Source organism: Pseudonaja textilis, chromosome Z, assembly GCF_049901715.1.
Source record: "Pseudonaja textilis isolate UNSWEBS1 chromosome Z, rPseTex1.2, whole genome shotgun sequence".
Classification (NCBI taxonomy): domain Eukaryota; kingdom Metazoa; phylum Chordata; class Lepidosauria; order Squamata; family Elapidae; genus Pseudonaja; species Pseudonaja textilis.
This window is the reverse complement of record NC_142008.1, coordinates 6,884,291-6,897,251: the sequence shown is the minus strand read 5'-3', so window position 1 is coordinate 6,897,251 and position 12,961 is coordinate 6,884,291. Positions and strand designations below refer to the sequence as shown.

The 12,961-nt window shown below is 37.0% G+C and overlaps 1 protein-coding gene across 21 annotated transcripts in view; it reads left to right on the top strand.

The window, feature by feature from the left end:
• KMT2C (lysine methyltransferase 2C) overlaps positions 1-12,961 on the top strand; it is a 143,418-nt gene that overhangs the window by 47,074 nt on the left and 83,383 nt on the right. For 17 of the 21 annotated variants that reach the window (XM_087915758.1, XM_026719882.2, XM_087915750.1 and 14 more), the window contains 2 exons: positions 3,948-4,084; positions 5,867-5,976. In XM_087915758.1, coding sequence (XP_087771884.1) covers positions 4,033-4,084; positions 5,867-5,976 — 162 coding nt within the window. In that variant the 5' untranslated portion in view covers positions 3,948-4,032. The remainder of the gene's footprint in view (positions 1-3,947; positions 4,085-5,866; positions 5,977-12,961) is intronic. The other 4 variants (XM_087915762.1, XM_087915761.1, XM_087915759.1 and 1 more) reach the window with 1 other exon arrangement.

The window sequence follows — 12,961 nt, the reverse complement described above, 5'->3', positions numbered from 1 at the left end:
GGTCTAAGGGGCGGTGCCTGAGTTTTAAAGGAGCTGGCAGAGGTCATCTCAGAACCACTGCACTATATCTTTCAAAAATCCTGGAGCACCAGGGAACTACCAGAGGACTGGAAAAGAGCTGATGTGGTTCCCATCTTCAAAACAGGGAAAAAACAGTTTCAGGAAACTATAGACCAATCAGACTAACATCAATACCCGGGAAGATACTGAAAAAGATAATAAAAAACCAGATCTTCCAACATCTAGAAACAAGTAAAGTAATAACTAGCAGTCAGCATGGGTTTGTTAAGAACAGATCATGCCAAACCAATCTTATTTCATTCTTCAACACAGTGACTAAATTAGTAGACCAGCAAAATACTGTGGACATAATATATTTAGATTTCAGCAAAGCATTCGACAAAGTAGACCACAACCTACTTCTTAGTAAGCTAGAAAAAGGTGGAATATATAGCACCACCACTAGATGAACTCGCAACTGGCTGACAAACAATATTCAACGAATAGTCCTTAATGGGTCTAAGTCTGCATGGAGGGAAGTAAGCATTGGGGTGCCACAAGGTTCTGTCCTAGGCCCAGGACTCTTCAATATCTTCATTAATGACTCAGATGATGGAATAGAAGGGGAATTTACCAAATTTGCAGATGATACTAAGCTGGCAGGAATAGCTAACACCCAAGAAGATAGGCTCAAGATCCAGATGGATCTTGACAGACTAGAACACTGGGCCATATCTAACAAAATGAAATTCAACGTAGAGAAAAGTAAAGTCCTGCACATACAGTAGGCAAGAAAAACCAAAAGTATACATATAGACTGGGTGAAACTGGGCTCAATAGCAGTAACTCTGAGAGGGATCTTGGAATCTTGGTGGACAACCAGCTAAATATGAGCCAGCAGTGTGCAGCAGCAGCCAAAAAAGCTAATGCAATCCTAAATTGAATTAACAGAGGGATACAGTCACGATCAAGGGAAGTAGTAATACCACTCTATAAATCCTTTGTAAGACCACACCTAGAGTACTGTATCCAGTTTCGGTCTCCACATTATAAAAAAGATGTTGAGACTCTAGAAAAAGTACAGAGAAGAGCAACCAGGATGATTAGGGGAGTGGAGGCTAAAACATACAATGAACAGTTGTAGGAACTGGGCTTGGCTAGTCTAGTAAAGAGAAGGACCAGGGGAGACATGATAGCAGTCTTCCAATATTTGTGGGGCTGCCACAAGGAGGAAGGGGTTAAGCTATTTTCTAAAGCTCCTATAGGCCAAACAAGGAATAATGGATGGAAACTGAACAAGGAGAGATTTAACCTGGAAATAAGAAGAAACTTTCTGACAGGGAGAACAATCAACCAATGGAACAGAAGTTGTCCTCGGAAGTTGTGGGAGCGCTATCACTTGAGACTTGCAAGAAGAGATTGGACTGCCATTTGTAGAAATGGTGTAGGGTCTCCCGCTTGGGCGAGGGGTTGGACTAGATGACCTACAAGGTCCCTTCCAACTCCATTCAAGGTTATGCAGACTTCCACAAAATCTTTATGATCCAATTTTGAAATTCCCACATTACTCTCCCTCCCCTGCAGTCATATGACTGCATTTTGGGCACTCAGCAGCTGGCCTGCATTTATGGCTATTTGTAGTTTCCTGGAGTAACACAATCATGATTTACAGTAGTTTTGCTGCAAACTGGCATTTACGTCTGGTTTCTGGTTAAAAAATAATAGCAAACAATGCTTAACAAACATATTATTCACTTAATAACTGCTGCAAAAATGTTATAAAAATGGGTCCAGTTACATGGTGATCCACTTTTTGATCATCATAGACTTACAACTAATAGCCAGGTTCATTTAAAATGTTAAGTCGGGGACTCCCCGTAATAAAACTAGTATGAACATTCGATACCATTGGCCATGATGTCCTTTTAGGCCAACAGAGAGCTGGGGGTAGGTGGCACAGTTTTGTGCTGGTTCACTTCTTCCTTCAATTCCGGCCCCAAGCGATGTTGATAGGGCACCAGCTAATAGTCCATTTTGTTGGTGTTTTCTCCGTTCCTTTTTAATATTTTAATGAAACTACTGGGTGAGATCATTTGTCACCATGGGATGAGGAATCACAAGTATGCTAATGATACCCAGTTATATATCTCCATCCCAAGTGAAGAGAATTATGCTGTGGGTATTCTTTTGCAACCCTAGTAGGCTGTGGAGACCTGGATGTGAAACAACAGATTTCAGCTGAACCCTAGTAAGATAGAATGACTATAGATGAGGCCCTCTGTATCCAGGAATTTATCATCTTTGGTCTACACACTCCAGAAAGACCCAGTTCGTAAGACCTGGGGGCCCCTTGGACTCACAGTTCCTGTTCAAAGAACGGGTGGCAGCCATGCTTAGAAGGGCCTTTGCTCAACTTCATATTGTGTGCCATTTACATTCTTTCATGGATGCGATGACTGTTCATTCAGCCACTAATGTCTTGATCATCTCTCATCTGGATTATTTGCAACCTGCTCTATGGAGCTACTCTTGAAAATTATCTGGAAGCTTCAGTTGATGCAGAATGTGGTTGTGCAATCTATACAGGTCCTCAATTTATGACCATAATTGAGTTGAGTTTTGCCCCATTTTATGACCTTTCTTGCCACAGTTGTTATGTGACTCTGTTTTCCTCTTTGATTTTTGCTTGTCAAAAGGTTACAAAAATGCTTGTGATGACCCCAGGACACTGCAATCGTCCTAAATATAAGTCAGATCCCAATTGTCTGAATTTTAATCACATGACTATGGGGATACTGCAATGGTGATAAGTCACATTTTTCAGTGCTGTTGTAACTTCGAACGGTCACTAAATGAACTGTTGTAAGTCGAGAACTATCCATATCGGGTGCAAGAAAATGTAACACCTTTCCTTGTATGAACTGCATTGGGTGCCTGTTTGCTTCCTGGTGCAATTCATACTGTTGTGATTTATAAAGCCTTAGATAGGGCCAGATGACATAATGGAACTACCGTTGCCCCATTACATCAGCTGGTCCCTCCTTGTCAATCATGAAGGTATCCTGCAGATCCTGTCGGGCTCCAGATGCCTCCTTTTAAATTCTAGATTTTCAAGTTTTATATGCTGTTTTTATATTTTAACGTTTTATTGCATATTGCCCAGAAACCCTTTCCAAGAGAAAAATGAAGAACATGAAATAAATCTATAGCTTTGGTTTCCTGGTCTGGTCTATCTCAAAGAGTTGACAACGGCATGTTGAAAGAAAATGTCCCCTTCATTCTCTGTCATCTTGTCATGCTGGTTTAACATGGCAAAGGGAAGCCATGAAAAAACTGATTTCCCTTCTAGGCAGTTGCCCTTGAAGTTAGTATGTGACCTGGGAGAATTTAGTCTGCATCGCTTCTCTGCAGAAATATGGGGTTGGGGTCCCACTTACTACTTCTGGGGCTCTAAATTGTCTCTTATTCTAAATGAAATTGATTTCTGCTAAGTGAAGTTACCATTTCATGCTGCCTGCTGCTGTGCAGAAGAAATATAATTTAGTGTATTAAGGCATAGGAAAATACAGCACTTATTTCTTTCCTGTCTCTTTATTCCATGCTGTTGCCCTTTTTCTTCCAACCAAATCATCCTTTTAACAGGTAGACAGAGGAGAGTGTTTGTTCAGCATAAAGTTCAGTTCATTCATGAAGGACCAACTAAATTACAAAAATTATAGCTCTCCCATGAATAAACCAATGCTGCATTTTTGGGAGGAAAAAAATAAGTTGGTAATTCACAATAAGGGAACAAGTTAATTAGAAGTGCAATCATGCTTTAAGCAAATGAATTTTTAAAATCATATAATTATTTATTGTCTAAAACATTTTACTGTTATGTTAATGTGTAAAACACATCCTGTATGTGTCATCTTTAATTATATAAGCATTTCTTGTGCTCTATGCAGAGAACAGAATATAACAACTTGTACCTGTATAAGGATTGAAGCTACTCCTGATGATGAGATAGTCAAAGTCTGGGATGAACTTAGGATGGTTGGCTTACCAGATGACATTGATGTCCAAGCCTTATTTGAACCAACAGGTATTCTTTACATATTCTTCACATATTCTTAACTGGACAACCTGTAACTCATTCAAAACATTTTATTTCTGCCTTTTTGGGGGTGACAATCTTATTCTCTTTTAAAATAATAATAATATTTTGCAATAAGTGTAAGCCATATAAGGCTTTAAGGATTGACGATGAGTATATGTTGCAATATCCATGATCTTAATCAACCTTGTGAAATACAGGTAATCCTTGACTTACAACAGTTTGTTTAATGTCCATTCAAAGTTACAGCAGTACTGAAAAAAAGGTGATTTACAACCAGTCCTTGAACTTGACAACTGTCACAATAGCCCCATGGTCAGAATTTGGGCACTTGGCAAATGGGGTGTATTTATAAAGGTTGCAATATCCCATGGTCATGTGATCATAATTGGCAACCTTCCCAGCTGGTTTCTGGCAAGTGGAGTCAATGGGGGAAATCCAGATGCACTTAATAACTGTGCATTCTCTTAACAACTGCAGCAATTCACTTAACAACTGTGGCAAAAAAGATAATAAAATCAGGTATGACTTCCTTAAGAACCACTTTGGTTACTGGTGGAATTTCTGGTCCCAGTTGTGGTTATAAGCTGAGGACCAACTATATTTAGGTAAAAGTTTCCATTTAAAATTTTCAACTGCCCTGTTTAATCCATTGTAATGGATTTGTGCTACAGTTTTTCTGTTATATATGTATGTAAATGTATGTATGCATATGTATGTATATGTATGTATATGTATGTATGTATGTATGTATGTATGTAATTTATCATTGGTCTAAGTTGGACTGGTCTACTAAACTTTAAAAGGATCTTTTTAATCCTGCTACCTGTTTTAATAGAGCATGGTGGGCTGGAAGTCCAGAACTTTTAACAGGTATAAATTGAATTTTGATCCCCAAGATTAATACAATAGATAAATGTTTACATACTGAAATGCAAAATTTATATCTGATGCCTTTAACAACAACTTCTTGAATTGATTTTTCATGGTGACAAAGAATAATAAATAGCTGGTGCGAAGTTAAAGAGTTAGACCTTTTTGCAAGGTTGAGGGGGAATAGAAAAGCATGAAATTAGCCTAAACGTTGCAGTTCTCTTAAAAGATGATTGTCCCACAGTTTAGCAAAACCTTTGAAAAAGATGCAATTGTTAGTGGAGATAGGTAAGAGGTGACAAAATTCACAATTTCACAACTGAATGGGTATAGGCAACTAGAAATACATTTTATCTATTTATTTGACTTTCAGAATATGAGGTTCACAGTAGCAACTCAAATGATAAACGTGATCATTAAAGTTTGAATTGTACATTAAAAAATGCTCTTTTTTCTGTTCTTACAAAATGTTCCAGAAGCAAAGTTACATATTATATATGGAGAATAATGTAAGCATAATATGCATGAAGATAGTATATTAAGAAAGAGACATGGGTGCAATATATCAGGTTTCAAGTTCAAATTAGGCAGAAAGCTTTGTTGTACCATAACTAGGATCTATTATTCAGAAACATCTTCATGTCACATGGTAATAATACATGTGGGTATGAATTCTTACAAATTTGCAGAGATCTCAGTTTACAGAAATTCCGAGAAGACCCTAATATTAGATTCCAAATTTCATATTAATTTGAATTACCGATAGGATCAAGTTATGCCATTTGTCTTTCTGTTATACATTGGTGCTTTTTTCTATTCCCTTTGAAGCTGAAAGTTAGATATTACTTGGCAAAAGGGATCAAACTAATTGATTAATTTGCTAACATCATGTGTTAGGCTATTGTTGGGCTCATCACCGCTGTGCGGAATGGTCACTGGAAGTTTGCCAGACAGAAGAGCAGCTGCCAGCGAACGTGGACAAAGCTGTTGTCTCAGGGAGCACAAAAGTGAGTTTGAAAATAACTAAGGTTATATATTTTCTAAAATATAGTAAAATCTAAATTCTATGTCATAAATGCTGAAAACGTTATGGAATCCGGTGATAGCGTTTGCAGGTTATCTCAAAATACATATGGAATACGTTTTTCAGTGATTAATTTCTATGATGAAATCAATAAAAATGAAATGGGAGGTGGTACATTTCACTTGCAAAATGTCAGCCTCCAGATAACTAAGTAATCAGTTTTTATCCCACCTCCCAGACTTGCAAACAAGGAGGACTTTTTAAAAAACAAAAAAACAAGACTTTTAAGTGGTTTCTATATTTGCCGTAAAGATTTTGGCCCAGTAAATCAATTAATATTAAATACATTGATTTTAGGTAAATGTGAACACAGTTGCAATAAATAGATTTATGTATTCTTTTAAATGTATAAGTTAAGGTATATATGACATTCTGGTAAGATAACATAAAGATTTTACTGAGGTTGGAGGAATTGTAGAGGAGGAAATATCTTTTAAGGATAAAGTTAAATGGAGTACATAGTAACTTTATATTGGTACTAAAGGGAGGGACATTTTGTGAGTTCAGAACATAGAAAATACTGTTTCCATAACATGCTTCTTGCTTCATTTTAAGAAATTTTTTGCTGGGGGAGGATGTCTTTTATTTTTTAATGTAATTATGTCATACTGATTCTTAGTTTCCTGATATGGGTAGTCCCTGTTTTATAAATTATACAAAAATGTAGCAAGGATAAGATGTGGCGTGAACCTGCAGTATAAAATTTGCAAATGTTACATGGAATTTAACATTTATATCTTTAAGGTAGGAAGAGAATTCATATCATATCATATAACAGCAACATTTTTTTTCTATTCAAGTTGCTTTTCTAGGCCATCATTGGATTTTAGAATGCTGTTTTACATCTAAGAATTTAGATCCCCCCCTTTGAATTATAAACCCCTCTGTCCTACTAATAGATATCCCACCCCATGAAAAAATGCTTGAATATGTTTCGATGAATTTCCTTATTTGTATGTGAATAATGTTCTTCTGGATAAAACAATAATGTTTTTCACATTTAATTGAAATATGCATATTTAGTGGCAGCAAAAGAACTCTAGTTTATAGATAAATAAATACAGTACGCTTTCAGTATGTTTTCTTTAAGGAAAACCTAACTTAACAAGTATGGCCATACCACAACCAAAACACCTTTCCTACTTTGCATCCAACTACAGTCAGTCCTCGACTTAACAACCATTTATTTAGCAATCATTTAAAATTACTGGAACACAGCAAAAAATGTGATTTACATAATTTCACAACATCCCCATGGCTGCGTAATCAAAATTTGGGCGTTGGGCAACCTGCACGTATTTACAATGGTTACAGCATCCTGGAGTGATTTGCAACCTTTCTAGCTGGCTTCCAACATAGTCAGTGAAGGAAACCTGATTTGCCTAACAATCAAATGATTTATTTAACAACTGCACTGATTTAGTTAACAACTGTGGCAAACGAGGTTATAAAATTGGGTACAATCCACTTAACCGCCTTACTTAACAATAGACATTCTGGTCCCAATAGTTGTAAGTCGAGGACTACCTAGGCACATTTGTTTAAAGAAAGCATACCCTCTTTTTTTTTTAAAGTCAGCTGCTCCACTAAAGTTTTTAAAGGTTTAATTAAACTAATGATTATTGTTATGAATAAAATTTTAAGTCAGTTTAAAATGTATGCAGTTTTCTTCATCAATGAATTAGCTAAATATAACATCATTTAAAATTATGCCTTGCTTATGAAAGTAACTAATGATTGGTTTATCATGTGGCAATTGGAGATTGCTGTTTGAAAAATGCAAACCTATGGCATCCTTCCATTTGTAGAAGTATTTTTCTTAGTTTGTTTGCAAGATGGTGATTTCAAATTAGATTATACCTTTACTTTTTATGTCATTGCTTTTAACATACAATTTTACCTGGCCTTGTAATGGTAATTCACATTTTGATCACAAACACAGTTGAACTGCTGTAATATTCTCTTAAGTGAGGCTGTATTGGAAATCACTTGGAAGTGAACACTGGTCCAGTATGCAGAAGCTAGACTTTGGCATGGCAATCCTGCTGTTGCAAGGTCTTACGGTTGCTACACTCGTTAGCATTAGGCTATTGGGGTCATAGGGCAAAGACCTTCTTTGTAGTGGCCCCTAGTTTTTTGGAAGACAGTTATATCCCCCTCCTCCCGACATCTTTATCCTTGCATTATTGTACATTTCTGGGCGTTACATATTGGAACAGCTTATATGTAAGATAGAGAGAGATAGTCCATACTATCCACTTTCTTACCTCTTAAAATATTTTTTTCAGGGATAATTATTTTTATTTTAACAAGGATATGCTCTCTTCAAGTAAGGATGACAATGTAATGTTTAATTTGTTCTTTAAAAATTAAATGGTTTATAAGTACAATGTATATGCTTTGTTTCATAGAGTATTCAGGGAGGGAAGGAAGGAAGGAAAGGCAGGGAGGAAGGAAGATTTTAGTAGATTTGAAAATGGAAATATGTTACTGAGCTGCAGGTGTATGGAAGGTTTTTCTCCCAAACTGTTAACCAGTTTTACATATTTATTTAAGGAAGTCCTAATCTCACTGTAAAGGGATTTACTCAGACTCCATTTGGAATATTGTTTCTGGTTACGGAGGCCTTATTTAAACAAAAACATGGATAAGATTGAACGAGTCCAGAGACAGGCAACAAAATTGGTGCAAGGTCTGAGGGACAAAAACATGTCAGGAGCAATTGGAGAAACTTAATATGTACAACCTGGAGGACTGAAAGGAAAGTGGGGACATGGTTGAAACTTTTAATATATTAAGGATGTGAATAAGGTTCTAGAAATATTTTCAATTGTAACCAAAAATCAAGAACAGACAGAGAGGAAATTCATAAGTAATGTTAAAAAGTATTATTTCACAGAAAGAGTAGTTTTGAGGTCCCCAACCCCCAGGCTTTGGCCCAATACCAGGCTGCAGCCTGTTCAAAACTGGTCTGTATAAGTAGTGTGCGGTGTGTACGTGCAACTCCACTTGCGCAAGTGGCGGATGCACGAGCTTCCGCACAAAGCTCCATATGTGCAAGCAGTGGGCACGTGTCCTGCCACTACAGCAACTGGGGCAGTGCAAATGCATACCCCCTGTCACTTGGATGGAGCCATCTGTTCTCCCACCCGCCAGTCCTGCAAGCTGGAAAGGTTGGGGACCACTGGAGTAGTAGAAGTTTGGAACCAACGTCCAGCAGAGGTTGGTCAGTCATCAGCAACTGAGTTTAAAGATGCTTGGAATAAACACATGTCCATCATCCAACAAAAAAAATAAAAAATATAAAAATAATTAAAATTAATTAATTTTATCTTCAAATTCTTAAGGGGCAGATTCTATGGACCCTCTAGATCTTTTTCTGCCATTAGTTTCATATGTTTATATGCTTATAAATAAGGCTGAAAGTGAATTCAAGTTTCTGTAAGAATTTTAATGAAATAGATTTTTCAACCAATTTCGTACTTGAGCTCTCAAGTTTGTTCAGGGCTTCTGTTGATGGTTTTTGGTAGCAGTCCTCTAATTTTCTGACCACTTCTAAAAGGCAGGCAAGAAGCAATATTCTCTTTAATATTAATGAATTTATGTATCTAAAACATATTTTAATAAATTTGGATTTTTAATACATTATGTTCAGGTTTTTCAGCAGTACTAAACATGACTTAAGCATATTCTAAAAAAAACTCTAATAGAGTTGAGAATGCTTCTTCTAAATACTGCAATTCCAAGGAAGGTAGAATAGAGAGGATGTTTTTTTTTTCCTTTCTGGAAATAAAGCTACCTGCAATTGCCTTTTTTCTTGGCAAAGTACAGAGAACCAGGCATTCTTTACTTTCTCATAATGTTCTTTCTCGGATACTGCATCACTGCCAATTTTAGTAGCTCAATAGATAGAACAAAAAGAACAAAGCACTTCTGATGTTTCAGAAATTCTGAGATCCTAAACATACAAGTTTTCTCTTTTACATGAAAAATAGTGATAATCAACAAATAAAAACAGCTCCAGAATAAAAGCTGTGGCTGACCCTTCCTCTGCAATTATTGATAATTGATTACAAATTGAAATAACTAAGAATTGATGTATTTATTTCCCTAAAGAGAAAATTAGAAGAATTTGTGCTTGGCTTCATATGATGGAGCTTTCTATTCATTATGTCAAATGCACAAGAATTTTATTTGAATAACCATTATACTCTTTGGGATTAGTTTTATTCTGAATAACTGAGCTGCTGTAGATTAACTGAAAGCTTGCTTTGGTTGCAGTGAAGTCTTTCTTTAGAGTTTGCCAGGTTACATTGCTGTGAATGTCCTGGGATCTTCCATGTTTTCAACAGCCTTATTTTTGCATTATTGTTCATGCATTGTGTCAGATTGCCTTTGAAGAAAGTCTTCAACAAGTGAAAAATGCCTCTATTTATGCTCTTAAGTATTCTTCATTGCACTCATGATAAACCTTGCCTTTATTGTCACTACATTAATTAAAAAGACAAAATATTCCACAAAGAATTGGTCTTACACCAAAACACAGAACTATTCTAAGTTAAGCCTCCTTGAAATACAACAGTAGCATTTCATCTTTTTTCAAGTGTTGAGTTGGCAACAACATAGCCCATACACTAGTTGCCCAAGTTGCTGGAGTTTTTTTTAAGCTGTCCTACATCTCCTCCATGTGAATGAGAGCATGGTAGGGAATCAAGAACTCCATTCTTTGATTTCTCCCCTTCATGCATTTCACTCTTGGCCTTTAAGAGAACAAAGCCATCATGTGGAGGAGTTCCCGTTCTCCCCCAAAAGAGAAGAAAAAAGATCAAGCAGGTTGAAATGTGCAGCACTTTCATATATGGCTGTTCCTCACCCCGGCACCATGGAAGGGGTGAGCAGGGATTATCCATGTCTTGGTAGAAAGGGACCATAATATAAGTTGGAGGGAGTAGACAAATGGACAGGTACAAGAATTGGGAAGAGATCTCTTTGGGGCTACTTTGGGGACTAAGGAAGTGTGAGATGCAACAACTTTTCATAGAATCATAATCACAATTAAAGAATGGATGTGGGAAAGAAATTCTGCGCTTGTTCTATTTTTGCTTCTACAATAGTAGTAAAAGATTGGAAATTTGATTAGAGGCAGGAAGTTGAGGAAGAATTAATATATCTTCCTTGGAAACTGAAGCTTCCCTTTAACATGCTGTCTGACCTCAGTAGGCAATATGTAGTTCTAAAGGTGCTGCATCACAGATAGTATTCAGCAGGTCCTGTTCAGTTCTGGAGAACCGGTAGCAGAAATTTTGAGTAGTTTGGAGAATTGGCAAATACTACCTCTGACTGGCCCCGCCCCCATCTATTCTCTGCCTCCTGAGTCCCAGTTGATCAGCTGGGTCTTCTTTTGTTGCCCTGCACAGGAGAACAAAGCTGGAAAGCAGGTTAGTGGGGTGGGAAGGGAATGGGGGATTTTGCAGTATCCTTCCCCTGCCATGTCCACCAAGCCATGCTCACCAATTTACGCCATACCCACCAAGCCACATCCACAGAACTGGTAGTAAAAATTTTTGAATCCCACCACTGTGCTACATCTTTCATTCTTGATCAGGCTGTTTGAGGCTGTTTGGGAGGCACAGTTCACGAATATTTGAAATGCCACAGATAGTTAATTAAAATATAATCATTAAAAGTTAGTAACTTTTATCTTTCTGAATGAAAAGTCTTCATTGTTGTAACCCTTGGTCTAATGAAAATGGTCTTCATGAAGCCATCATGTCAACTTGAGTTTGCAGTCTTCACTTTAGCAGCAGTTTCAACTGCAAGTAGTCCTTGGTTTACAACCTTTTGTTCAGTGATCAGTTGAAATTACAATGGCACTGAACAAATGTACTTATGACTGATCCTCAAAATTCTGGTCAGTACAGCGCAGCTGCAGTCACATAATCACAATCCAGGTATTTAGCAAGGGACTTACATTTACAATAGTTGCTGCCATTTATGCTCTTTCCTTCTGGCTTTCCACAAGGGAAGCCAATGGAAAACCCAGCAGGGAAGGTCACAAGTCCCTCACCCAGCAGCAGCCACTTACCTGCCCACTGGCCTGCCTGTTAACAGCCTGGGGCATGCCACTTCCTTCTGCCTTGTTCACTGACTTTGCTTGTTGGAATCTGGATGGAATTTGCAAGGAGCTCTTTGCTTAATGACCTATAATCTCCACTTGATGATGGCAACAAGAAGGAGTGCCTAGATTGCCTTTGTTAAGCAATACCACCTTTAGGTGAAGACTATCTATATTATGTTTTAAAATTAAAATAGAATTATTTTATTATGGCTTTTCTGTGGAGTTTTTCAGAGTACTGTATTTTGCTTTTTTGAAATAGATACTGTGTGCTCATGCCAGCCACAATAAGTGGTCATTTCATTGCTGTCCAAATGGAAAGAGTTTGTAAAATGACTTTAAATGCTGTTGTATTCAGTTTAGTGTTAAAATGTTAGTAGAATACCATTTTTTTCTCCTAGAACAAATTTACAAAATACATCTAGGGCTGGGAGGTCTTTTATTTTTGGATATTTCACCCCCCACCCCCGATGCCAGGAATTTAGCAGGTGTTTTTGCTATTCAAAAATGCTTATTGAAACATAATACCTGTATTTTAAACATGACCTATTACTAAAAAATTAATACTTCATCTAGTTCTTTAGTTGTTAGTATTTGGTGACAGTTGCACTTTGTAAATAACTTGCTCTGTAAGAATTCCAACATATACCAATGCATACAAGCTATCTGTTTTGTTTTATAGTCCTTACAGTCCCTTTCTGAAGGAGTAAAAATTGAGGATCCAGTTAAAAAGGCATGGATGTATATACTGTACATTAGATTGAATAATACGTGAATCTAATTAACAGAATCT